The 27,235-nt window shown below is 43.5% G+C and overlaps 4 protein-coding genes across 11 annotated transcripts in view; 2 read left to right on the top strand and 2 right to left on the bottom strand.

Moving 5' to 3' along the window:
- SMC4 (structural maintenance of chromosomes 4) overlaps nucleotides 1–2,984 on the top strand; it is a 41,064-nt gene extending 38,080 nt beyond the window's left edge. For all 3 annotated transcript variants that reach the window (XM_005228899.4, XM_055816899.1, XM_027778169.2), the window contains exons 23-24: nucleotides 570–753; nucleotides 2,664–2,984. In XM_005228899.4, coding sequence (XP_005228956.1) covers nucleotides 570–753; nucleotides 2,664–2,852 — 373 coding nt within the window. In that variant the 3' untranslated portion in view covers nucleotides 2,853–2,984. The remainder of the gene's footprint in view (nucleotides 1–569; nucleotides 754–2,663) is intronic.
- A 2,060-nt stretch (nucleotides 2,985–5,044) lies between these two features.
- Nucleotides 5,045–21,163, bottom strand: TRIM59 (tripartite motif containing 59). 6 transcript variants are annotated; one of them, XM_055816906.1, is made up of 3 exons: nucleotides 13,108–13,282; nucleotides 12,133–12,237; nucleotides 5,045–7,911 (listed from the first exon to the last, which is right to left on the bottom strand). In XM_055816906.1, exon 3 carries the CDS (start codon nucleotides 7,906–7,908, stop codon nucleotides 6,688–6,690), a length of 1,221 nt encoding a protein of 406 aa, XP_055672881.1. In that variant the 5' UTR covers nucleotides 7,909–7,911; nucleotides 12,133–12,237; nucleotides 13,108–13,282; the 3' UTR covers nucleotides 5,045–6,687. The 6 variants fall into 6 exon arrangements, with proteins under 6 accessions (XP_055672881.1, XP_005244679.2, XP_055672880.1 ...); XM_005244622.4 differs by lacking the exons at nucleotides 12,133–12,237; nucleotides 13,108–13,282 and adding an exon at nucleotides 19,527–21,163; XM_055816905.1 differs by lacking the exon at nucleotides 12,133–12,237 and having other exon boundaries at nucleotides 13,108–13,280.
- Nucleotides 12,464–13,522, top strand: LOC129785392 (basic salivary proline-rich protein 2-like). Its single transcript, XM_055817391.1, has one exon. The coding sequence runs from the start codon at nucleotides 12,464–12,466 to the stop codon at nucleotides 13,520–13,522; it is 1,059 nt and encodes a 352-aa protein (XP_055673366.1).
- A 135-nt stretch (nucleotides 21,164–21,298) lies between the features above and the next one.
- Nucleotides 21,299–27,235, bottom strand: part of KPNA4 (karyopherin subunit alpha 4) — a 28,857-nt gene continuing 22,920 nt past the window's right edge. Inside the window, exons 14-17 of the mRNA XM_055816904.1 lie at nucleotides 26,449–26,520; nucleotides 25,577–25,739; nucleotides 24,333–24,427; nucleotides 21,299–23,212 (exon numbers count right to left, since the gene is read on the bottom strand). Coding sequence (XP_055672879.1) covers nucleotides 23,114–23,212; nucleotides 24,333–24,427; nucleotides 25,577–25,739; nucleotides 26,449–26,520 — 429 coding nt within the window. The 3' untranslated portion in view covers nucleotides 21,299–23,113. The remainder of the gene's footprint in view (nucleotides 23,213–24,332; nucleotides 24,428–25,576; nucleotides 25,740–26,448; nucleotides 26,521–27,235) is intronic.

Genomic DNA, 27,235 nt, shown 5'->3' with positions numbered 1-27,235 from the left:
CAGTCCCCCTCTTGGCAAGATACTGACAGGAGCCACAACTTTTTAGCACGGAGATTGATTTCTCCTGGAGAAATAAGTAACTCACTGCAGTTAGAAAGCTTTGGCTTTGAAGTAATTTCTCAGGCTTTCCTAATCCCCAAATCATTTCATTCTGCCTAGGGGATCATGTCAATCACATCCGTAACTGAAGATTGTTCTGTTGTAAATGCTCCTAAGAGTACATTCATTACCTAAAGAGTAGAACAGCACTTTTGAAAGATAATTAAATAGCGGTTCTTAAGTGTTCTAGTTCCTACAGAGAATGGCAGAGTGTTACAGTAGTCCGAGTTCAGGTCAGCATCAGCTGACCACACAGCCATGTGTGCACCCAGGGAGTTACTCCTTGGTGAGTAGAAATAATCCAGTTTGCTACCTCTGAGCTGCAGAGGACTAAGAGTATCAAGCAGCTCATCCACTGTTTTAGTCAAGCTTCTTTATGTGTCATTCCCTCCTGTCTTGTGACTTGCTTTTCACCACAACTAACTTCAATTGAGAACAGAGATAAGTTACAAACTCTTAATTTGTTTCAGTGTTCGGCCTCCGAAGAAAAGTTGGAAGAAGATATTTAACTTGTCAGGAGGAGAGAAGACTCTTAGTTCACTGGCTCTAGTTTTTGCTCTTCATCATTACAAGCCAACGCCGCTTTATTTTATGGATGAGATTGATGCAGCACTTGACTTCAAAAACGTATCTATTGTAGCATTTTACATATATGTAAGTATTTCATGGTAACTAGTATAATCTTCCTAAGATATTTTCTTCTCTGCCAGAAAAACAAAGTAGTAACACAATTATGGCCAGATTTAAAAATCTGGAGTGATAGAATATTATTAAGCGGAAACTATGTACAAAGCAGATTTCCAGAAAGGTGCTTACAGTGTTGCTTTCTCTGTATTTTTTCTAAGCTGCTAAGCTTAATTCTTTCCTGAAATGCGGCAACTAATAGAGGATTTACAAGGGTTTTTTCCCTCCAAATCCTGTTTCAAAAGCAGTCTAAGGAGTGCTAGAATTTGCCAAAGGTGCCACATTTCCTTGCTGCTACTGCTTCCTTTTTAAAAAATAGAGTCTTTCCCCAAAATAATCAGCTGTAGTCAGCTGAGAATACAGTAACTTATTTAGCTCTTAGTAATGTGTTCAAGTATCCAAGTTCATGATTTCATTCTCGGGAGCAGCCAAGGTTCCTTGGGTTTTTACTTCCATTTCATTAACATGAGCTGTTTCCCATAGGCTTCTTTGATCTGTGTCTTTATTAGTGTTCTTTTTCTTTCATGCCTTTAAAAAGTCTGTCATTGCTGTATTTAAGTGAAACAAACATTTACATTGCTACAGTTCTGGTTGCTAATTTAAACTTGGGATTTTCAGAACTATCCAAGGTAGAAGCACCCTAGAAGTACCAAAGACTGATTAGCTACTTAAAATTAGGGAAACACTTCAAAGATGCCTGCCTACAAATGTAGTTTTAACCTTTGCTTCCACAATACTCGTACTTTCACAAAGGAGGGTCCATCACCCAGATGGGGTTTCGTAGGGCAAAGAGTTTCATTTCAGCTGCAGTGTAGACTAACACTTAAATTTAAAACTTAGAGTAGTTTAGCTCTTAAATGCAAGTTAGAGTTTAGTGTAGAGCTGTAGCTTGTATTCTGTATACAGCTTCTAAATTAGCAGTCCTAGGAGAAAAGATCGGTATTTGAGCCCTTTTTATTACATCTAGCCCTAAGCTTCTGAACCTCCTAAAATTCGATGTAAAGACAGAACGTGGGTACACGCCGCGAGTCTCCTCAAAGTGATGAAGTGCTTTGTTAGCACAGGGAGCAGTGGCCAGCCCTCGCTCTGCCCTGCTAACTGCTGCACAGCCCGCGCAGTGGCCTGCCACCCTAACCAGCTCCACGCACATCATTGCTGGGTGTTCGGAGATGGCTGAAGGGGGTGAAGACGCCCCTGTGCCACACTGTACCCTACGGGCTGGATTTTACCCAGCTTTGCAATCCCACTTAGTTAGCAGTTGGTCCTTACTGGATTTCTCCAGTGTGGCAGCAACAGCAGCTACACTGATTCTGCCAGATTCTTAAGGATAAAGTTTGTTTTATTTTTAAAGCGTCACCAGATTTAGATATTGTTACCTCTCGTCGTTCAGGGTCACAGAACTAGTGTTCATCAAGGCTTGTCCTCATTAGCCAAGGGCTTTCTTTCCCCTATTGCCATGCACCGAGAACAGGTTTGTTTTCATTCTTAGAGCAAGGGTTGCTTTAACAATTCAGGTAACTTAGTGATACCCACCTTCGGTAAATCTTGTGGAATTCATGTTAAAACTATGGTGAATTGCAACTATGGAAAGCAATTATATATCTTTAATCGAATTCCCTTGAGTAGGCTGTGTAAAAGATAAAAGGAGGAGACTCACTGAAGTACAGAGCAGTGCTTCATGCCGATAGCCAGGCTGGGAGCATGTTGTGCACCTACTGATTACGGACAGCAGGGACTCTGAGGCCTCATCACCTGCAGACCTGTTGACTGACATACTTCTAGCGATGTTTTCATCAGTTCCTAAAACCTGAATACAGAGATCATACAAGAACAGAGCTTTCTGAAATGCTGTGGGCTAACACAAATAACTTCTGTTTCAGGAACAAACAAAAAATGCACAGTTCATCATCATCTCCCTGCGAAACAACATGTTTGAGATTGCGGACAGATTAATTGGAATTTATAAGACTCACAATACCACGAAAAGTGTGGCAACAAACCCCAAAGTTATCGCTTCAAAAGGACTGGCTGAACTTGCGGCTCGTGGGTGTAGTATAGCTCAAAAGTAGCGAGGAATAAAGTTCCATTCTTACTGCTGCTTGTATCTAAGATACTTTTGTATTTGAGATTTTTTTTAATTTCAGTTTTGTGTTTTATCTTATTAATAAAATCAGCGTCAATAAATTCCGTTTTTCAAATTACACCGTCTATACAGATTTTAATTATGTGACCTGAGTTTAAAAAAAAAAGCTGTTGTTTCCTAAAGCTTACCCATGGAATATTAAAATGCAGCTAGATACATAATTTAAGTCAATGCTTGCCTTCTGCGTTTGGTTGGAAATGCCTGTATGGCTGCATATACCAAACAAGTGCAAATCTTCAGAGCGTCCTGTATTGTTTGATTATACAAGTTCTAGTGAGTAAAGGCAGTGTACAAAATTATTTCCCTGTATACGATAAGGATGTCATATGTTATGCTGCATGGTTTGGGACTAAGCCGTTTGTAGCCATTTTGTAATGAATTGCTTCAGTTTAGGAAGCTGCTCTTCAGTTATTTTCCTCTCCCCTCCCACAGGGCCTGCTCCTCCCTCAGCTGCGGCCACGCTGTGCGCTCGGGTTTGTGAAGGCAGGAGTTGCCATCTGCTCGCTTCTGCTGCCCCGCACAAGGGGCTCGGCTCTTCCTGGGGAAGACTTGGTGAGGTTGGGTGAAGCTGCACCTGGCTGTGACAGGCAGCTCTCCCTTCCCATCAGCAGCATCTCAACACTCCACTGTACAGGTTTTGCTTCAAATCCCACCCCTCTTTTTTTTTTTTTTTTTACTTTAGGAACTGAAATTATGTGGTTTATCCCAGAAGCCAGCCCAGTATCTGGCACACTTGCACCAGTACTGCTCCTGGTGCTACGCTTCCTGGGGAAAAAACCAGCTCCGTCACAGCTGTGCTGCTGCTCGGTGGAAAAGCTGACCAAGAGGAGCCGGTGCTGCTGGGCCTTGTTTACATTCCCAGCTCTTGCTATTTTCGTACCTGGTCAGTTGATCCTGCCTGCTGCTGTAGTCCCGAGGTGGTTCCTTATGCCTCCAGCCAAATCTGGCACGATTGGCCCAGATCCGGTGCAAGCTTCACCCTGTCCTAAAAGGCACAATCAGCAACATGGACTGAAGCAGGGGGGTAACATAATTTGCTATAAAGTCTAGAGATACACTTTCTACGTAATCTTAACCATTAAGATCACCCCACATACATTAATTTTCACTTGACAACATCTGATATCAAGTGATGTGTACGTGCACCACAGACTATTGCCAGGAACAGATCTTGGTGTCATACGTGGGCAGTTTTCAGAAACCACAGCTCAGCAACAGTCACAAACACAACAATACATGAGAAAAACCCCTCTCTGGCCCAGCCCCGCTCCAGCCACCAGTGCTGTGCACAGCCGGGCTTTTCTCATCTCGAGATGAAGCTACAAAGTCTTGCAGCAGAGCTTCAGGATGAGCGTGCGGGCAAGATCAGCCAAGAACACAGCAGCAAACTACTTAGGAGGCAGGCTGCACTGCCTGGGCACCTGGCAACTAAAGTTTCTGCCCTCCAGATCTCGATACGCTTTTTCAACCAGACTTACCCTCTTTAAAAAAAATAAAAAATTAAAAATGCCTGCAGTAAGAATTACACCTCTAAAACAAGGTTTCAGAAGAAGGTAATTGAAAAAAATGGGAAAAAAACCCACCACAGGTCTGAGAGGGTACAACACCCCCCCCCAATTAAAATGGAGTAAAAAGATTTGATTTGCTTGAAAAAGCTTCCATCTTCCCTTCATGAAACTAAGCATGCAGGGCTTGTGTCCTGCCCAGCGGACAGAAAGCGGGGCTGGAGCAGCTTGGCTGGGGCAGGAGGCAGACGAGATGCTGCTTACAGCGCTTCCCAGAGCCTGCGCCGCGCTCCAGCAGTCACCGCGCTGGCTTCCTCGGGCGCCAGCCTTTGCCACCTCGCTTGCGGGAACACGAGTAAAGCAGGCCTGTGGCGGGCGAGGTGAAAGGCTGAAATCCACAGCAACCCAGCTCAGGATGTGCTGCTTCAAAGCGGCTTCCAAAAGGTCACGCTGCAACAACAAAAACCAACAATAAAATGGGGAAGAAAACAAAGCAGCCAGGCAGAGCACTGCCGAACAGCCCCATTCCTGCTCCGGCTCCTCTGGGGCTGGCAGGGGCGAGGATCGGAGGGAAGGTTCTGTGCAGTAAGGAAAGCAAGGTGCCAGCCAATCCTACTGTAAGAATACATTTTATTTGTATGCAAATTTATTAAAATATAAATTACATTAAGTACAAGTACTAAATGTTTCCGTGAACAGTAAAGGCATTTTATAAATTGTAGTTGTCTTGAAAAATAAAACCGCATTATAAACTCTCTTAAGTTTTTAAAAGTCAGGAAAATAAAAGACAAGAAGGTGAGTCAAAAGAGAAGCCTTACACGGTAGTGGACAGCCACTTAGCACCAGGTTTCGAGACTCACACGCTAAGCTGACAGCCTTCTAGCAGGGCTTAAGACAAAAACAAATTCCTGATTTTATTGGGGAATTACTGCAATGGCAATTACACAGTCTCAAGCTACACTGAAAGACCATTTCCACACCTGCCTGGTGGTATTGGTGGGCCTTGCCTTTGAAATATTACAGAAAACTTGGGTACGAATTACAGAAACGGGTCCTAACTCCCTGGGCATGGCACAGCCGCGCCGCTGCCGAGCCGCAGGGAAGGGAGCCTCGGCGCGGTCTTTTATCGATACAGCGATATTAGGTTATCGGTACCGCCATTAGGATCTTTAGGCTCAAGGAATGTATGGGCGTTGCGTCCCGGGACTGACCTTGCTCGAGCTGCAGCCTGGCAGCAGCTGGTGTTCGCTGGACCCCAGCGGTGTCTGCCGGCAGCGAGAGGCAAGCGGGGGTGGGCACAGGGGCTCGCACCCCCCCAGCCCGGGCCCGGCCTCCAAGTCCAGCGCTACTTAAACAACTCCGATTACTCAACCTGACAGAGCAGCCAAGGAACGCGGCCATGCTGAAATACACTGTTATTTCTATCAAGTCAAATACAATTAGACATGGCAAATACATACTTGGGATTATTTTTTTTTTTATAAAATCATTAGCAAACTGTAAGATCATCTGTGTTCTGCTGTGGTAACTGCAACATTTCAAGGCCGTCCCAGTACTTACTGTAATTAGCCTGTAATAACTGAAGGCCAAAATTGGCTTTCGCGGGAGATTTCGCTCCCGAGCACAGCTTGGACTGGAGCATCTCGTATCAGAAGCAGCGAACAGCGTTAGTGGCCGTTTGGCTGCAGAATACACGACGAAACCATGTCCTCCGCTAGCCACCCTGAACAGAGTGAAACCCAGAGCCGTGACTACACGCTTCAAAAAACAAGGCGTATCAGTATAAAAACCACAAAAGAGTTTTTATACACACCAGAGCTAGCGACTGACCCATCCCAGTCTAGCCAGTTTGCAGCCTGAGGTGTTTTTTTAACCTTTAGCGTTCTAGTGCTTTTATTAAAAAGCAATTTAAAGTTACATTACCCAAAAAGAAAGATAAAAGGTGTTCAAGGACAGTTTACAACCAGGACTCCAGATTAGGATGTGGATGCTTATTACAGCTCGCTTATGGATACGCACTTTCTCACTAGCTCCCAGTTTAAACCAACACATACCAACCTACCATGGGTTTGAGCGGAAGAGGAAGCCTTTTTTGTTGCAAACCTGCTAGCTAAGAGTTAGCTAGAAGGTAATCTCTACAATACAAAAAAAGGAAGGATACGGGAACAGAAAGGAAAAGTGTAGAGTTTAACAATCCAGCTTTTAAGTAGAAATTAAAAATCCTGTGGATTCCTACGCTTTTAATCACTGAAATAATCAAAGAGAAACAATTCTGCCTAAAAACTCCATCAGTGAATTACATGTATGGCACAGCACATCCACTGTATTCTGCAAATGGGCACTGAAATCTTGATAAATGAGCAGCCAGAATTCTGAGATACAAGCAGAAGTAGCTTCCATTACAACTGATGACAGCGGTTTGTAAAACGAAAGCACAGTTACCGCCGTTACAAAAAGCAGCAGGACTGCTAAAGGATTTACAGCCTGAAGGAGTTTTTTAGACACTCTTCCTTCCTTCCCACCGCCTTTGCTGCGTAACTTCCTTTTTGGAATCAGTTTTATTTTTGGAGTGAGGGTCTTGTTGATCTGACTGAGCTCGACTGTAGACCACACATCCCTCAAGAGATGCCCCATCCTTGGATAAATCTCCATAGGTTTAACATCCGGCAGTTGCTTCTGTTTCAAAGCTTTTATACGTTGATGCATATCATTCACCTTTTCAAGAAAAATAAGCGGGGACTCTTCTTTTTTAATAGCTGTATGCAGCCACATTAACTCGAGCTGTTCTTCCCTTATTTTTTTCAAGTTCTCAATGACCGGCTCGTATTCTTCCACAATGCGTGCGTTGATCTCATCCAGTGCAGTCAGCAGAGCTTGTTTTTTGTGCTCCAAGGTATCGCTAAGTTTCTTAAAATACTGCACTACTATTTTTTTATCATCCTGGACAACGCTTTCACACTGGGACTTCTGTTCTTTCAGCTTTTCTATAAGCAAACACACATCAGTCCAGTGTTTATCGGTTAGCTGCTCGAGAAGTTTTCCGCAAGTCTCCTTTTCTTTTATGTAAGCACTCTGAAGGTCATCTATCGGGTGACCGTTGTGCTTCCCTATCGTAAGGCAATGCCCACACACCAGCTTTCGATCCAAGAGACAGTAAACGTTCAGCGGCTGCCGGCAGTGTTCGCTGCAGGTCGCAACGTCAGAGCGATCTTCCTGCTGGTATTTCTCAATAATAGCTTTCAAGGCAAAGTTGACAGGCAACGACTCGGTACCACCGGCAGGGATTTCAACGACACTCCTGCAGTTGGGACACTTCAGAGGAACTCTCAGGGCTCTCCAAATGGCCAAGTTGCTCGACAGCTGGATAACACCTTCCAGACAATTCCTACAAAACGTGTGGGAACAGGGCAGAACACGTGGATCTTCAAATATGCTGTAGCAAATGGAACACGTTAATTCTTCCTCAAAGTGATGCATCTCCTACAAAAGAAAAGCAAAACAAAACAACAACAAAAAAACCCCGGTTTAATCTCTTTTTACAATCAACTCATTTAAAATAATTGGTTAATCTAAGCGCCTCAACATGTGATTTAATGACCAGTAACTTAACCTACACTGGCACTTAATTGCCAAGGGGGAGGGGGGGAAAGGACAAAAAAAAAAAAAAAAAATGAAGGAAAGTGAGCAATGGCTCAAAAGATTTCAGCAAATTCTGATCTGTGCTTAGTACCGAAGTGACTAGACAGTGTTCACCCATATCCAACTTCTGCCTTAAAAAGCTCAGAAAAGCTCTCTGCTACTAGAGGGTTTTTTACAGTGGGAAACAGTAGAAAAGAGTGACAAAAGTTAGAATGAAAGTTTCTAAATAACCTAAGAATTATGAGTAACATGAAAATAGAACAATAAGTACAGAAACTTTTTATGCTCCCTTAACTTTTTTCAAATGTTACTTTTGCAATGTAAGTAGTCATTAGAGTCTGAAGCAGTGAAATTTACTAAAAATTACCTTTAGCTTCTGGCACAAACAGAAGTCTAACTCAGCGGCCCTTAAATACAATACCACTAAGAGTAATTAAACTCATGGTCCTATTCCTGGGTTACTTAAAGCACAAAACTAAAAACCTAACTTTCATTTTCCATCTTTTGTAATGTTGCCTTGTTTTGCTTTGCCAGCTTAGTGAAATCACACTGTAAAGTCACAAATAGCAATAACTCTAATGCCAGTTTTCATAATAAATCATAATTCTGTTTTGCATTCTGTTAAAAATGGGGAAATTAGTACGAACTTTCCTTATCTGTGTGTCACATTCTCCTGTCCCCTTCACCAGTTTTACTCGACCCTGTAGACTTTGCTATGCTACAAAAAGAAATTGTCCAAGCTTTTATGTCAAAGACTCTCGATTCAGGTTCTAACTCTAAATGTGAAAACAGCGACATGCAGCTGGGGTAACGCAGCTGCACAAAGTGCTCCTGACCCTTTGTTTGATTCAGTCAGGAAGGTAACTACCTACGAGATTTATTTAGGGAGGGTATTTTACTTTATTCAGATGTGCCCTCTTAATCTTTTTAATGCAGTAGTATCTTTTTGCATTGATCTATCAACATTTCTCACTGACACCGAGATTACCAAAGTTTAAGTGAATCTACTTAAAAGGAACCGAACTATTAATTACACTCTCCTTTGAAAACAAAACCTTAAATCGCTTTTGGAATCATGACAACTGCTACGGATTAAATTCAACACTAACTAACAAACATTTTACAATAATTAAGCAGCACTGTTACTGCAACAGGCACAGAGTAACGTGAGGGAAGTCAGAAGCTAAATACTCAGACCCCGGTTCTTCGAGAGTTAAATCAGCTCCGAACAGAGAAACTACTCCGATCATACAGAAATAAGCGTGGCTTATCTTGCTTCATTGAGAGAGTCTGGTACACCCAAAAGTGAAAGTGTTCAGCTCTGCATGTCTGATCAGACTCTTTTGCTTTGTAAATCCAGACTGAATATTAATACTAATACGACTAATAACAATAATAAATCTAACAGCCATCATCACCTAAAACATCCAGTTCAATTCAGGGAAGTATTTGTACATTTTTCAATATAAAGTTAAACTTACTCAAAACACATTTAGAAGCTTTGGGGGGGGGGGGGGGGAAGAAAAAAAAAAAAAAAAAAAAAAAAAAAAAAGAAAGAAATCTATCCAGCACACTCCAGGTCATTTTTCAGCTAATTAATACAAAATGCTGGTTCACATATTTCCACTTTTTAAAGAGAACCTGACAACAGTTGGACGAAAATCTACTAGAGAAACATCATTTTTAAGAACTACCCTTTAAAAGAAGAATGATAGTATGTTAGCATTTCTAACTAGCTAGTGTATTCTCTTAGTTAAAGAGAATTAATATCAACTGCTAGAGACGTTTAGCAGAAGACATTCAGGACACTTTAACACTAAATCTACTTCTGTGCTGCACTGCTCTTACTAAGCAGCATGAGGTATTTCTCTCTTTACTGGGAAACCACATACATTTACTTTCTAGCTTTTCCAATCAGCCACCGTGGCAACGCTAAGTTCTTTAGGTCTATACGTTAATAATTTCACATTTTTAAGTGATGCTCCAGACACCGAAACTAAAGAAATGTGTCAATAATGAAGGGAAGCTGAACAACAAATCTACTTCATTGTCTAGATCAATTAATTTTTGAGAATTAATTCCCAGAGAAAATATATTTTAAAGTTTTATATATATATATATATATATAGTTATTATGAATCTTAGGAATGTCACTTCCACTTAAAAAAAAAATAATCAGGTTTTGCTCATTGTTAGAAAGGAAAGAATCCTTAGTAGGTTCTCTCATTTATTATTTTCTCCTATTTATATGGAATGAATATAATTTTTGTTAAAAATGTCTTATCTTTAAAATCACTAACTTTTTCTAAATCTAGGGCTGTAGTTCTCTTCAAAGAAACTGTTATAGGAGGGAAATATTCTTTGTAAAGAACACACCTAGCTTATTTGAGCTACACACAGAACAAGATAAATTTAACCTTCAAAAACATTGTTTTAACTACAAAGTAGTTGCTTGCTACCATAAAAACAAAGGAGCAAATTTAGCAATTTTTCCTTAGCTCTATCACACATCACCTCAAACTAAGCGGTGCCCCGCCAGCAAAGCGGGGTGCCTCGCCACCAGCTGCACAGGTTCGAGCAGCAGCCAGCCAGCCCCGAGGCCGTTTCATAACCCTCGCCGCCAGCCAGAGGGACTGAAATTCCCATTTCCACAGAAACACAGCGCTCTGTTTCCCAGGCAACTACAAAATTTGAAGAGTGACAGCAGTTGCCTGCTAGCATGCAGCTCTGGAAAGCCAGGCGGGCAGTGCCAGGGTAGGAGCTTCTGCTCCCAGCTCCCCGCACGGCCAAGGGTGCGTGGGGCACCCCGCTCCAGCCCCCCAACCTCCCAGCACCTCACAAGATATGACCCTTGTTAGGTTTTATTATTATTATTCATCAATTTCAAAACAGTATTTGAAATGCTAACATTGATGTTTGCTATAGGCACCCTGTGTTTTTTTTTTTATTTGTTCTAGACAACTACTGCAGAGTTGTACCAGGCAAGCAGCAAAAGGTAGAAATCCTGAACCTCACCCTGCACTAGCAGCAGCACGAACAAAATAGAAATAAATCAGGAACAGAAATAAATCCGTAGATGGCTATCAGAAACAGAGAAACTGGGAACTCCAACCAAAAAAGACCGAGAAGACCCAACGTCACCAAGTTAAGCAAAGAGAAAAAAAGTTTTCCGGGTGGGGGAAGTAGCAGGAAGCTGGCAAATGCTTTCCTGCATAGAGCAGATATTTTTCCTTAAATGTTCCAAACAACTGCAGCAGCAAGTATGTGTGTGCCCGTGTGTATACATATTTGTTCTAAGAGTCACTCAGCATAAGTAAATTACAAACTAGAAGGTATTTTAAAAATTCAAAAGCATAATTGCACCAGTAAGGTGAGTTTCAGAAATCTTCCAGCAATAGAAGGCCTACTAATTAGCTATGATTTTATCCTCTTCTAATTAGCAATGCTGTAGACAAGGTGAAAACATGCGATACAGCCCACCTGTATTACAGTTTATCTGCCAAAGCTTGCAGTCAGGCAGATCAGAGTGAGGTGGCGGACCCCTGGTAACACCGCGTTCCTCACCTAGCGAGCAGGACACCGCTTATGCAGCTCATCATGCAAGACATTGTTTAGAAACAGTTATATCTGCAATACAGCGTATATCAGCATTTAGGTAAATACCCAACTGCTTTATAGAACAAGCCAGCTGTAACAAAGCCAATACCCTCCCATTCCACTCTGGAGAATTTTAAAAGATGGATTTGGCATTTGCTAACAGTTGCAACAGCCGATACGAGAGTTAGAAGGCGCACTTAAGGCAAACCCTCCCTAGGAGTCGGTACTGCCAGGCTCCTGCTCCTCCTCCACGCCACTGTCAGGAAAAACAACATCTGCTCTCTCCTAAAGGACACTGTAACGCTCAGCTTGACTTTCGCTACTGTACTGAGCTACGACCACGTCAGAAATGCCGCCTCCCCATCCCGCAGCGGTCCACGAGGCCCTCCTGTACCACTATCGTAGAAGCTCAAGTTTACGTTGTGCAAAAATAAGAGATTAAATGACGTTGTGGGCAGTGTTCACCTTAGTGGCAAAGGATGACAGAACTGTTTAAAGGCAAAACAGAAGGCCGAGGTGCAGCTCTGGTATTTGCTGGTGCATCAAAAGGAATGGAGCCTGCCAGGTTTGCTGGTCATAACAGGCCAGGGAGCAGAAATCACAAACAACAGCTAACGAACCTTAAACCTCTCCACTGCAGCCCACTTCAGCTGCGCTGCTTCTGCTCCACGCCACGGATATCCCACGGCCAAGTCACCGCCATCCTCGGCCAGCCACGTTCTGCCCCGGCCCCAGTTCCGAGCACGGCCGTGACACAGCTGCCCCGGGTTTTAACACCGGCTTGGGGGGGAGGTTTATGCCCCGAAAGGAGACGCGCGCCGCGGAGAAGCCCGTCCGGTTTCCCCATCAAGCCGACCCCGCAGCTCCCTTCCGTAGGTGCCTCCGCCGGCCCCTCGCCGCCCGGCCGCCTGCAGCCACCCACGTTCCCAGGCCCCAGACGCACCGTCCCTTGGGTGCTCCCCGTCCCCGACCTCCGCAGCCCTGTCACAGCCCCTGCCCTGGAGCATCACCGCCCGGCAGCGGGGCTAGCAGGGAGGTCGCACCTCTACCTGCCGAGTCCCTGCAGTCCCCCCGCCGGCGCCCACCCAAGCCCCCGGCTCGCCGGGGCCCGCCAAGGGTCCGCAGCAGCGGGGTGCAACACCGGGGCGCTGTGCCCAGGGGCCGAGATGGCGGCGGCACCCCCAGGGCGGCCGGGGCACCCCCAGGGCGGCCGGGGCACCCCCAGGGCGGCCGGGGCACCCCCAGGGCGGCCGGGGCACCCCCAGGGCGGCCGGGGCAGCCGGGACCCCAGCGCGCCCCAGCCGGGAGGAAGGAGGCGCGGCAGCCGCACCGCCGGCCGGGCGGTTCCCCCTCAGGAGGCCGCTCCCCGCGGGTCCCGCCCGGCCCGGGGCGCTCCGCGGGGGCGCAGCCGCAGCCCGGGCAGCCCCGCGAGGTTCTTACCGGTGCGCTGCGCCCGCGGCCCCGGCAGAGCCGCCCGCGCTACCGACAGCGACCGCCGCCTTCCAACCGCCGGCCCGCGGCCCAGCCGCGCATGCGCGGGCGCCCAACGGCCGCGCCGTTTGAAAGTCAACGGCCACTGGGGCGGGCGGCGGCGCGGCCCCGGGGCGCGGAGGGGGCCCCGCCGGGCACCGAGCCGGTTCCCCGGGGCGGGGCAGGCCCGGGCCAGGCGCTCACCGGGAGCACCGAGTCACCGCCCCGCGCCCCCGCACCGAACGGCGGCCGCAGCTCGAGGAGAAACTCGCCCCGAAGCGGGAAACCACGGGGCAGAAGAACCTCCGACAGCGGCCCCGGGGCGCAGGAACGGGCGCTCTGCCACCCGCTGCTCCGACACCGAAGGACTACACGTGCGCGGTGACGGCCAGCTGCAGCCGAGGCAGCAGCCGAGGCACCCGCGCTGGGTTTGCCCGGCCAGCGTTTGGTGCCGGGCGCGGAGGTGCCCGAAGCTGCCCCGTGCCCGGTGGAGCCCGTGCCAGCCGGTGCCACCGGGCCCAGCGCGGGCCGGGGCCCAGCCCGGCCGCCACCGCGGCAGCGCGTCGAGAGGGGAAAAAATGCACCTGTGCCAGCGGGGGGTGAGGGGACGTGGCGGCGGCAGCAGCCCTGAGGCAGCGCAGGCGGCGGCGGGGGGGCTCCAGGCACGGAGCAGAGATGCCCCCCCGGCCTGACGAAGCCCCTGGCCAGGCAGGCTGTGCCCCAGCCCGGGGGGAGCACATCCCCCCGCAGCCGGGGCAGGAGCCCACAGGGGGCTGCGACCCACGGGCGGGAGCTGCACCAGTGCCGCTCCTGGCAGGGCCTGTGGCCCGTGGGGAGAGGAGCCCGGGCTGGGGACCCACGGGGACCCACGCTGGGGCAGGACAGAGCGGCAGCAGAAAGGCGCTGCTGGCGGGGAGCAGGGAGAGAAACTGGGAATTAAGGCCAGGAAAGAGGGAAGATGTTTTTAATATTCAGTAATAAACTAACTTCCCCAAGGCAAGCCTGCTGTGCCTGTGACAGTAATCGCAGAGTGATCTCCCTGCCCTTGGCCTGACCCACGAGCCTCACGCTGGCTTTTCTCTCCCCTCAGAGCAGTAAGAGCAGCTTCGGTGGGCACACGGTGCTCAGCCAAGGTCAACCCACCAGAGCATGTTTCCCTACTTTGGCTACTGAAGACAGCCGAGATATTTTACATTAAGCAATACTGCTACTGCTATACATTAAAACTGGGCAATTACAATTAACACAGAGCTTACCTTCCTCTTGCCAAGCAAACACCAAGACTGCAGGAGAAAGCAAGCAGACTAGGGCTACGGTTCCTGACTGTTTTACCAACATCTGCCAACACTGGTAAATCTCAAGACTGTATCAGTTAAAGTACCGATAAAGTATCAGTTGTGTAGAATTCTCTCAGATTCCAGATTATTCTATATTTATTTACAGTTAACTTTACAGTTTTAGTGTACTTTATTCTCAGACATTGTTTATAGTGAAACTGAAAGAAATTAATTTAATTTTGTAACATAAATCATAATAAATCATTCAAAAATTACTTAAATCTGTATTAAAACTGGTATTTAGGGGACCCCATACAACTATCTGGGAAACACTGGAATTACGTTTTGAATAATGAAAACCCTCCTGCTCTAACAAATTAACAGTCACCGCTCAGCTGAGAGGCACCGAGTTTACCACACTAGCTGTAACTGGTGTTTTTTATGCGAAGCTGTTACAATCACACCAGCCTTACACTACCTTGCCATGTCAGTTACATCACTTCAGATTTTGGTTTAGCCACCTGCCGTGCAGCAACACCCCCCTGCCCCACAGACACGCGAGATGGCACTGCCAACTGCACGGCTGCCGCTCCCCAAGGCAAGGAGAGGGGGGACCACCCAGGATGTGCCTCCCTCCTCCAGGGAAAACTGAACCCCAGAGAGGGGAACATCTGTCCTTCAAGCCAGAAGCAGCTGAACCCCAAGCCAAGGCAGGCATCGACTTCATCCACAAAGAAACTGACCTCCAAACAGAGGTGGTCTGTCTCCCAAGCAAGCAGATACAAACGTCACAGAGCCTCCTTACCATACAGAATACAGCTGACTCCAAGTGGAAGAGGGATATTCCTTCAAAACAGTAGAGACGACATGAAAAAGAAGTTTCCCATGAATAAAGGAAAAGGCTGACACAGGGAAGAGCTCTTCCCAGAGACACCGACTACATTCATCGCCTTGGGCACCTATCCAGACACCACACAGCAAGAGATTTATCCACAAAACCTTATGAATTAGAAAGTTTCTGTAAAATTCTTATTTTGCCGTAAAAGGGACTTTAAGATGTTGAAAAACAAATCCTTCCTTAAAAGACATGGTTTGAAGAAACATTAGGTCCTTCCTGAACTGAGAACAGAACTTGGATGTCTTCAGAGAAGGTAACGTCATTTCCAGAAGAGATGCAGTAATAAAGTGAGGAACAAAAGTTAAGTCCAAATACTTGCTTAATTCTAGAATTAGAGATAATTTAATTCTAAAATTAATTCTAAAATCATAGATATGGGTCTTTAAATAAGCAACTTCAGTTTAGGTTTGTGGAACCTGAAATGGCAAAGAATAAAACAGCACGGACTTCTTCCTCTGGCTTTATTTCTACATGCCGGGGCAACTCTGCATGTTGGTAACGTTACAGCAGGATTGAGAGTGTATTTTGTATATCTGCTTTGCAAATACACAGTCCAAACACGGTGCGCTTCTTTCTCAAGCACAATGATGCTTCATTATATATTCCATTTGACTGTTCCATGTGTCCCACAGCAGAAAATCTGCTAACAGCATTCCTTTAGTTTATTCACATCCCCGAACTACTCCCAAGAACAGATCAGAGGACAGGAGAAGACTGTAGGTGCAAGGTATGTTTTTCTTCTTGTTCTACTCTGAATGAGATAAAATACAAGCAACGCGGAGCTAGTGCTAGTTATTTTTGTACTTTGCTACATAAGTAATCAGTACATCTTACGATTGTTAGTTTTATAGAGTTTGGGGTATACTGGGGAAATTCCCCCCCTTACTTTCCTACCCTACAGTTTCATCCTTTCACGCCAGAAGACTGCCTTATTAGGTCATCAGGTTTAAAAAGTTGCTTGCTTCTTAAAAACCAGTAAATCATGACCTTACTCTTAATTACAGGTGGACAGATCCCTGCCAATTGTGCTCATCCTGCCTGCTGATGGTACCAGAGACCAGAGTCCTACATAATCTCGTTTCCGCAGATTGTTTTGTTAGTGCACTACCTTCCTCTTCCCCTGCCTCCACTTCTAACCCAGGCAGCAGCTTCACGCTTCGGCCAGCCTGCCTGTCACAGCAGCGGCCTCACCTACCTGCCTTGTGCGGAAGCAGCCTCATGGGCTCGAAGAACTAGCTGAAAACTAACCCAGAAAACAACTTGTTTTTCAGAGAACAGGTCCATTGGCTGGAGGATTACACCACAAAACGGGTCATTATACCAGATGGGCCATCACTAAACCACCTGCTGTGGCTATGTCAAGACAAGGAGGATATGTCATAAAAAGTCAGAGATGAACAGAATGCATGCACTCCCTGACAGATCAGTAACCTACTTTTTATTGCAGAGATGTCATCTCAAATGTTTTATTTACTATCTGAACAAGAAAAAGTAATATTAAGACAGATATACAAATCTTCACATCCAGAAGTTTACTCTGCCCTTATGCCCCTGTTTGCAGAAGCGGCTGCAACCACATGGATGATCTATTGTTAGCATTCCGTTAACTGCATCACATGGCAAAAAAAAAAATATTTGCAAATGAATTTTTGGGAATAAGCATTTTCTAGAAGCATTCTGCATCTGGCAGGAATTGCAGTGGACGAGACAATGGGCCAGTGTTAGCTCTGCACAGCTGCAGCGTACTAATGCCAGAGCCATGCCAAAAACATTAGCCTAAGAGACAGCCCCCTTCTAACTGCATCCGTAGGGCCTGCTGCAGTAATAACCTGCCAAAAGATGTTTCTGCAATTTAAGTGAAGTACACAAAAATCCTAACGCACACTTTGTTTTGAAGATGCATAGCCAGTGCAGAACAGGGATCCCACAAGTCTACTAACATTAAACAGACAGCAACATAGGTATCATTTGTATCTCAGTACAAATGAAGTAAGTGGGAACACACTTCAGCAGTTCATCCCATCAAAAAAAATCTGGATTTCTATATTTATACAATTCTAGAAAGCTTAGAAAGCCATCACATGGGAAAACACACAGAAACTCACAGCAGCTAAAAAATGAAAGTGCCATATAGCCGAGGTAAATGTGTAAGCAGGTCAAGGTTTGTAACTGAACGTGTCATTAGAGCAAGTGATAGAGTTAGTGAAAATACATCATTTTAGGCGAGGAAAGCCTTCTTCAGGGCCACAATACAACCAACCTGCAAACTCGATCTTTGGTTCCACCACAAAAGTCTAATTGCTGGCTGCATACTTCTGGTTCATTATAAATACCTTGTCAAAGTAGTAGAAAAAGGAACATGAACTGTGACATGTAAGCAAAGAGGTCCAAATCTGTGACAGATTCCAAACAGCTTAAATGAGAGGTGGGTTGTGCATATAGTTAAGAAAGAAAAAAACTGAAATCTTGTAAGGGAAGTAACAGTAGGATAGAGCAAGATTTTACTGTCACAGTATTGCACAGGCAGGAGTTCTACCCATGACAGCCATGCACAGAACTTCACTGGTTGCACAGACACCCTCTTAACAAAAACCTCTAAGGCTGACCAAGCACTCAAGATTTTTGCCTGAATTTCAATGCTGAACCAGTTGCTAGAGTTACGGGTTCCTCTTCTCATGGTAATGTAATTGAGAACGGTGTCTTTCAGACTATGCGTTTGTAGCTGTCCATGGTATCGGACACCCCCCTCCCGCCCTACCCCAAGCTCATGAAGATCTAAACGTGTTTCAAGGAAAGATGCTTCTCCAGCTCATCAGTACTCTTTAATCTTTGTGGTGTTAAGACAGGAACGTATTGATACTTCATCCCAGGATCTATACTAACTACACTGCAACAACAGAGAAGACCACCTAGAAAACCACCGTGCCTGCAGAGCCCAAGTGGCACAGGCACTCAACATGGGAGTCGATATTGGCCATTTCTGGGCTACATGCACTTTACATGCACAGAATATTAAAAAAAAAAAGTTACAATCCTTTCCCCTCTACTACCCCACTCAACACACAAGGAAAAAAGCTACAGAAGCAACAAGGGAGCTTTTGACAATAATTTACAATACAAATAACTGACGTTCAGAGTAAGAGCATACAGTGTTTTATGCCCAGTTTATTTTAATATGCTTAGAAGATTTAAGAATTCAAGAGGAACGAACACTGAATCTAAGAATTTCAATTCTACAAATGATCAGCTTGAAACCATGATCTGGTACAGCCAATAAAAAGTCTGACTACTGACCATGTGCCTTTCCACCAAACTACAAAACTTCTGTAATGCATTTACCAATAGCTGGCATTTAATGTTTCCCACACATTTGTCATTTTCTAGTACTACTAGCTTTCAGTATCGTTTTATAGAAATTTACAAGTATATCAAAGGTATTTATGTATGACAGTTTTAATGATGGCTTGAAGAAAACTGTTTTCCTCAGCGCTGGAGCACACCAACCCAGCAAGACACAGGACCCCCACTTCAAGGTATTTACAAGCAAAAGTGGAAATGTCTTTACGGAAATGAGGTTTCCAGTCACTTTTCTGTAGGGATTGAAGCAATATTAACTTTTTCAATGAATTGTGTGTGCCTTCCGAGTTTCACCCTGGCAGTAGCTAAAACTTACTATTAGTAAGAGTTTGTAAACTTTACGCATTTTCTGCTACTAAGTTTCCTTTCATAAAGTCTATTTGATCCAGATGCAGGCCTTCTGTAATTGTTTCCAGCCTTGTGACCAGTGTTCCTGCCAGTAATTTGGTGACATGCAGAGTTGAAGAAACATTTATAGTTAAAAGTGGCAAAGAGTCTACAAGTATTAATATGAAGACATTCTTAGTTATAAAGCAGCAACAGTAACTCAGTAATTTATGCAACACATTGTATGATAGGAGTTAAAAAATACAGAGATTTCCTCACTTGCAAGCAGGAAGGCACCCCCCTTCCCAGCACATCCACTGTTTTCCTTAGGCCTCTGAAGCGGCGTAAAAGCAGAGTCCTGGTTACACAGAAATCATCAGCTTCTCTCACTCAGGGCTGGCTGTTGCCTTAGCCAGCACTTCATTTCACTTGAAAACCTGTCTAGTTGCTTGTTATTTTAATCACACGCTCCAGAAATTAAGTCAGACTAGCCTGTTCCACCACCAAAACAGCAGAAGTAGACAACTTACTGGGAGTGCTTGTGATCCATCAGAAGATGCACCATCCTGTGAAGAATGATGAAAGGTATGTCTCTGCTCAAGGCTCCACGCATCCAGCAAATGGCTCTCCTGCGCTGAAACGCCTCACGCAACCAGGGCCCGTTTCCACTTCCAATAGTGGGAGAGAAAGAAACAGGGTCAACCTCTCTCAAGCTATCCCTTTCCATTCAGCCTACTATTCCTCTCTCCAAGGAACTACACGCATCCTAGCTAAGTCGGCTAGTCCGACACCAAGATCCTAGCAATGCTGCTCCTTGGAATAAAAATCCTGCCTGAAAAGCTTACAGTACGGATTAACTTCCATCCTTTCAATAGTTTACAGGTCTTTTTCTAGGTATCTGCTACCCTAAGTTCAGCCGAAAAGCTTATTTTTCTACTTCAAAGTACTGAAAGAGTAGATTAATATACAACCTCACCTCCACATCTTTGGTTATTTTTATTAGAATTGAACAACAGTGACCAGTGAGTTACCATCTGCATGGTTACAGACAGTCTAAATATCACAGAGCAGCATTCTGCTACTGAACAGCTTGAGAAGTACACTCAGTGTCACAGCTTTAACGTTGGAAGGCAAACGGCCCAGTTGCTTCTGTTGATGACATAATCCCACTGCTCAATCAAGTCAGAGGCTAAAATATATTCATCTTCACATGTAGCAGAAAATTGGTCTGTGACCCACTGCAGCAACGCACAGCTGTACCCCTGAGTAACTGCCTTCTTACTTTCTGCAGTCTTAATAAAAGTAACCCTATTTCTTGTTTGTAGCCCAAGCCTCCCAATCGACTCCCCTCTCCCCGACAACGTAATTCATTACATTACCTCAAACTGCAGCTTTGGGGGAGCAGGGAAAGGCATTGGGACTGGCTTCAGCTTTGCTCCTGAAGAACTCTGAATATTGCCACCCTGTGGTTGCTGAAATGTTTAAGCTTTCCAGATCTTGGTAAACTAACAGAATAGTGACAGGATCTGCTGTGAAGCAGGTGAAAATAATTTTCCACTTAAACAACAAACACCAAAACCCAAACCCAACAAAACATCACCACTGACCTTGTAAGAAAGTACAGGCTACAGCAAGAACCACACTGGCTGAAGTAATTACCTGTACCTACATCACACCAGGGAAAGTGCCAACAAAAATATATAGGCATTTACCGGCAGTAAATGTAAACCTTGCCATAGTGGTTTGTTGTTTTGTTTTGGAAACACAAAAGTTGCTACAAACATCTGTTATTTTCTTAACCCTAACAACAAAGGGTTCTAGTGGTTTGGGGTTTTTTCCCTATTGTTTTGGAAACATAAAAGTTGCTACAAACATCTGTTGTCTTCTTAACCCTAACAAGAAAGGATTCTAACAACAAAGCAATTTTCTACAGTACATGCTTCACAAAGATAGGTTAGTGTGAAGGCAGGAATTATTTTACTTATAGCACTGCAACTTCCTTAAAGACATCAGTTTACGCATTTTACCTCCTCTAAGGATTCCCTACATTTTAGATGAAAACAGCCCTAATTTATTTAGCGAATACATAGTATGTAATTAAGTAAATTAGTTATTACTTAGTATTTATACCAAAACAGTTGTTCACCTCAAGCCTACATAACATACCACACACCACACTGACGTTTGGCAGGTAAAAAAGCCTCAAGATCCAGAAATGTCAATGTAACTTTCATCAAATGACCTTCTGCGCCTTTTGATGAAAACTGGAGCATAGATTAAAGACACACTGAATACAACACTGTTGCAAGTTTTAATGTTTATTTCCCCAAGACAGCCTAGCCTGCACTCTACTTGGATAAATTTCACAAGCTAGTTTCCGCTGCTTCTAGTTTTAAACTTTAACCATGTTTCTGATGACAAGGAATGCTGCAAAAATACTCTAGTCCAACAAAGAGTTATGATCACAAAATAATCTTTATCCATTCTACAGTGTTTCAGAATTACCAGTTGATTTTAAAACACAAGGTAGATATAGATGCTAATGGTGGCTAATCTGGTATGTTTTATTATAGCAAACTGTTGTTCATGCAACACTTGTGCTCAAAGGGGAAGGCACAGCATTTCCTACAATGAGCCACCTTATAAAGAGTTCATTTTGTACAAATTTGTAACTTCACCTTTAATTTAGTGTGCAGAACCTCAAAACTGAGGCATTACTCCAATTATAAAAACACTTGCATCCTTTTTGTGCAAGTTTTAAAAATACAAAGTTTTCTCTCTAAAGTGGCTCAAAATAGATTGTTCATGGCTGCCTACATCTAAGATAAAAAGAGTCTAAAACAATTGGATTAGGCATATTAAAGGTGTTCAAACCATGACTTGATTTGTACATCTATTCACACCTCTTTTTCGGTCTTTATTCGGCAGTACATATGCACCAAATTTCATTTTTAGAAGTTTCCATATCATTTTCATAGAAAACAAAGTTTGAAAACAAGTAACATTGAAACACAGCACGGTATTCTACCACAACGGAAACATTTGGTTACAGGACTCAACAAAATCTAAAAATGAACTATGCTGTAGATTACCACATGCAAAGGTCTTCATGTTATCTTTGAAAATGAAAAGGATGAGATTTTATTACCACATTTTACTGCTTTCTACTATTATGGCAACTTGTGTACTGCAACACAGTCTATTTGAAGGGAAATGTATGTTTTATTCATGCAAAAATCTACAAATTAGTTTTGATGATATGGAAAGCTTTTCATAACATCAAACATTCATCTGGTGCAAATGCACAGGGAAGCCTTCCTGAAATTCTGACTTTACAAACAACTAATAAGCCATACAGGAAAGAAATTGAAAATAACTAAAAGAAAAATAAAAGGGAAAAAATAAACCAAAGAAGAAACACAGGCTGCAGGAGTAAACCAGAGTCTGCTGCTAAACCGGTCTTTTGTTTTTGTGTCCAGTGTAAGTTAACACTTATGAACTCATTTTGATGATTTACTAGGTTTATTATCAGCCCCCTGAAGGCGAATCAAGCTTGCATGCGTTCACATACAGCATCACAACCATACTCTCGTACACACGCCACTCCAGGACTAGGAGCCTGCTTCAGGACTGAAGAGCCCCGTATTTGAAACATGAGCCTGGCTCCACAGCATCGAGTCCAGACATTCATTCAATGGTGTCCATTCACACGGTGCTTCATAGCAAGGCCTGGGCTCATTCTCCTTGGACTTATATGGGCATCCTATTCTCTTATGCTTACAAGGCTTGATGATGATAGTACTGCATTTCCCCCCAATTGCTCTAGTAAGTCATTGTTCCTTCTCAGGCACTGAAGATCTTTGACCTGTAGCCCTTTTTCTTTGAACAATCTAAATAAGCATTCAGTGTGAAGTTTTTCATTACATTTTGCCACTCATTCTCACTCGCACCCACTCGCCATCTTGACTTCATTTGGGCTTTTCTGTGATTCCAAATGAAATCTTCACATTTTCTTTCCCGATTTAATGCAGCAGCGGATCCCATGAGCCAAGATTGATGGATCAAACCTTTTTTTTTTATTCAGTGCTGCATTGTACCTAACTTCCAAAATACCACTCTAAAACTGGAACCCTTCTGCTGGTACATTGGCAGATGAATTGAAACCAAATGTTCCGCCTTGTATTGCTTCTGGAACAAGGCTAGGATCTTCATCAATCTGTAACAGAACGAGAACATCGTGAGTAGGAATAGAAAGACCAAAGCCTCACTGAAAAGGAGCCTGACAATCCTAAAGAGCATCTACCTCTCCGCCTAATACACCACCTTGCATCAAGTCTTGCCATTCTTCTCCCCAATTTAGTAAGCACACTCCAGTGATGAAGTGATTTAGGGCACAATGGTTTCACCCGTAATTAGGGGGTAGGCTATATGGCACCCAATACTCTCTCGTTTATGTAGTTTTCACTCCTGGAAAGTATAGTGTCAGCCACATCACCCTTATGGCCAGCTTATAAACAGTCACAGTTCTTAAGGCCAGTATCATTATATCAAGTAAGGATTAAGCCAAAACTGCAGTTTCCACTTAAATACATAGTATAGAGATTACCAAACTGATACTAGATTAAATTCCAAGTCCTGCTGTATATGCAAAATTTGAGTCGCTAAACAACGCTTGTGTTTTATTGTCCATATAAAAGGAAAACTTCAGCACAAAATAAACTTTAATGCAGACAGTAGGGCACAAATGCAACTGAGCTCTACCATTTTTGCAGTAACCTGCTCCCAAGAATTCTTCAACCAAGTGGAAAACCCTCTCACTTCATGATATGGATTGGTATGATTGCATTTCTTTTACATGCAATTAACTTTTATAACTTAAAGTGCATACGAATTTAAAACCTTACTTTGATTTGTGTTACATGTTTAAAATGAAAAACAACATTCTTAGTCAGCACATCCTACCTCTGAAACTACTAAAATATTTCAAATAGTTTGCTGCTTTGCTTATGAAGCAGAATTACCAGAGTCAGTACTCAAGTCAGCAGGGAGCTTATCAAATGTGAAATGTCAAGTTTAGTCAGAAGCTGACAGTTAAAAGAACTATTCAAAGCTCAGTATTTTAATCTCTAGAGATGAGGCTTAAATTCAGCATGAGATCTCTAGATACTTCATCATGAAGAATGGTAAGATATGCAGCAGGTTCACATAAGGGCTCATTCTTCACTGAAAAATGAAACAAACCTCACAGAGCAGGCTTTAGAGCTGTTGCCTTTATCTTGAACCATATTTATAAACACAATTAGAAAAGCACGACTGCAGAGCAATTGCACACTTACATCATCTGAAGAGAAGAACTGATCAATGATCTCATAAGCCAGTTTGTAGATGTCTTCATTTTCATGGTTTTGTAGCTGTTCAATTTTCTCCAGGCCTACAATAAAGACACAAGAAACGTAATGGAGTTAGTTACTAAGTTCAGGCAAAACAGCCTGCTTTCTCCTTAAGGCCTCATCATACAAAAGAATTGAAAACAAATCTAGGAATAGAGTGACTATGAATAAGATGCTGTTAAACTCATTTGACATGCTTAAAGCATAAAAGCTTTTTTAGAGATTTGAGGAAATAAAGAGATTGAAGAATACACACCATGACCAAAAAAAAAAAGTATGAAAGGTCAATTCCAGCAGTGATAGTACTTCCCTTCTCTTCTCGCTATGAGCGGTTAAGCTAATCTGTCGAAACGCGGTGAGGGCCAAGCACTAATATGTTCTCCCTTTCCACAAAAACAACTTTTCAGCACCTGGTGTGATAACCCCAAGCTGTGACATTCCAAATCCACATACTGTTGTGTGGCACACATGCATCAGTTACTGACCCTTAGCTTCATTATATAGCAAATACCTTCAGCACAGTGTAAGTCACTTGCAGACGTGAGTAGAGCATACATATAAATATTTTTCAAGTTCAGACAAGCGGAGATTTACAGCTTTAGGCATGAACACGCCTTTTCTCCCCTCCCAGCCATCACCAATCAATTAAGATTTCCCCTCTGACTATCCAACTCCGTATCAAAAAAATCCCATAGTTTTTTTACCTGTGCCCAAATTTAATACCACTGCTCTATCATCCTTGAAGAGTGTCAATCAACTTCAATGGCAACCAGTATAGAGAAAGTTTGAAAGCCATTAGGCAATTAGAGCTATCATATTCCTGCAACCATTGCGCACAGAACTTTTTTCCCCAGATTCACCTGGATATGACTTGTGCATGACTAAGGAAGGTAAGCATAACACCCCTATATTAACATAAACTAATTTGTCATGTACACCAGACTGTTATAAAATTAGCATCTAATAAACTTTATTGCCATTATCCAGCTTCTCCACATTTGACTTATCATGAACTTGATCAGTTAGGAAAAGCTGAGTATATTCACCTGGCAGGCATGAACAGGTCACTTTCTTAACAGGTTTGCTTAGAACATCTGTGCCAACACACAATAAAGCCAACAACAGATACACATGGTAGGAAGCCAAACCAACTATTTCTCAAAAAAGTATCAAAATATTAAGCATCATACCTCCACACTCTTCTATAAGATTGGCTATGGTTTCTGCTTCATCTTCAGCCATTTTTAATATATTACTTAGTCCATCCAGAACCACCTGCACAACTTGTGCATCTTTTACTGTCAGCAAATTGCAAAAGGGAGGAATTACATTTTGTTGAATTAAGTATGCCACCTAAGGGGGGGAAAAAAGCAAACAGTTAAACCAGGAATGTGAAAGAAGCAAACATTTCACCACAAGCACACATGCGAACAACTTTAATGAAGTCAAAGTTCTCCAAGTTACCCAACCAGGTAAGGAGTATTCTGAGCAATTGCTTTCAGAAATTCTTGTTTTGGAGCATGAACAGGTATACTATGTATTATGTTACAAATTTATTTCAAGTCTAGAACACATAAGTAGTAGATATTGTTAATTTTTCAGTATTAGACATGGTATTTCAACGTCACCTTTGAAGAATGACACCACCACCCCAGCCCTGCCACAAACCTCATATTCTGGGCTTATAAGAAACTGGTATGTTTCTACTAAATGGCTACTATCCTTATAATTATCACACTCTTATCTGCAGGGAGAGAACATAAGAGATGTTGAGTGACCAAGAATCTCCAGAGCCTGAATGAAGCCATTCACAGCTGCTAGGCCACCCTAACTGAGGAGCTTCCATCCAAATCCCCACTGATACTCCCACTCTCAGGTCATTCCAGAAATGACAACTGAAGTTCATGCTTAAATCTCTTGTCAAAAAGGGAAGACAGTTCCTTAACAGCAGAGGAATACAGACATTCATAATCCTGGCACAGAAGTCTGAACCAATCAGCTGATATACTCTCTCAAATGCACCCAAGACAGACAGTGGGCCTTTTCTTAAGGTTTGACTCACTTGGTCTTTTCTTCCACTGATCGTTAAGTTGCTTATTGCCCAAGCAGCTTCTTTCTGAGTACCAAAGTCACCCTAAAAATACAACCATAAGTAGAAATAATCATTCCAGTTCTTATATTACCAAGTATTCTACTAAAAGCTTGTATTTGTTACAGTCCACTCTGCATGGTATCACCACATCAGTTTTCAGTAAGTAGGGAAAGTAACGAACAGATCCTGTAGATGTTTGTGTTTGAGTCCACTGAGAGTGCTCATCCCTTTCCTGCAACGATGTTTTTAAGAGGAAGGGAAACCTGTTTGCATCAAAGTAAATAAAACCTGCAGTACTCTCACACTCCTTATCAACAGCTGTCACATATTACAGTGAGAGATAAGCAGTAAGTGTCAGTTTTGATAAAGCACTGTACATGCTATAACTGCGCCTGCCTCTGAAATTAGTCAGCTCAAGTCTGCTTATTAAAGAGAAAGGTCTCCCAACACCTTTCTCAATGATTAATAAATTGGCAGTTAACGGAACTATTTGTGAACAGTTTTATGTTACTTAGGGGAAAAGACAGGTATTTCTTCAGTCTCAACCCCAGCCTCCACACTGAAGGAAGATACTGTATCTTTGTCACAGCTGAACACATTATAAGGTTGGCATTTGTCATCCTTCTGCACTTCATGAAAGAAAATCAAGTAATGAATCAAGCAAGAAGTAGTAAATGTCTGAAAGATAGAAGTGTTGTGCTGATCCTGTTCAAAAACATGCTTTCAGCTACCCTTCTTTCCCACAAAGGAAGTGTGA

This window comes from Falco peregrinus, chromosome 12 (genome assembly GCF_023634155.1).
Source record: "Falco peregrinus isolate bFalPer1 chromosome 12, bFalPer1.pri, whole genome shotgun sequence".
NCBI classification, from domain to species: Eukaryota; Metazoa; Chordata; class Aves; order Falconiformes; family Falconidae; genus Falco; species Falco peregrinus.
The sequence above is the reverse complement of the archived record's forward strand: the minus strand, read 5'-3'. Positions and strand labels throughout refer to the sequence as shown.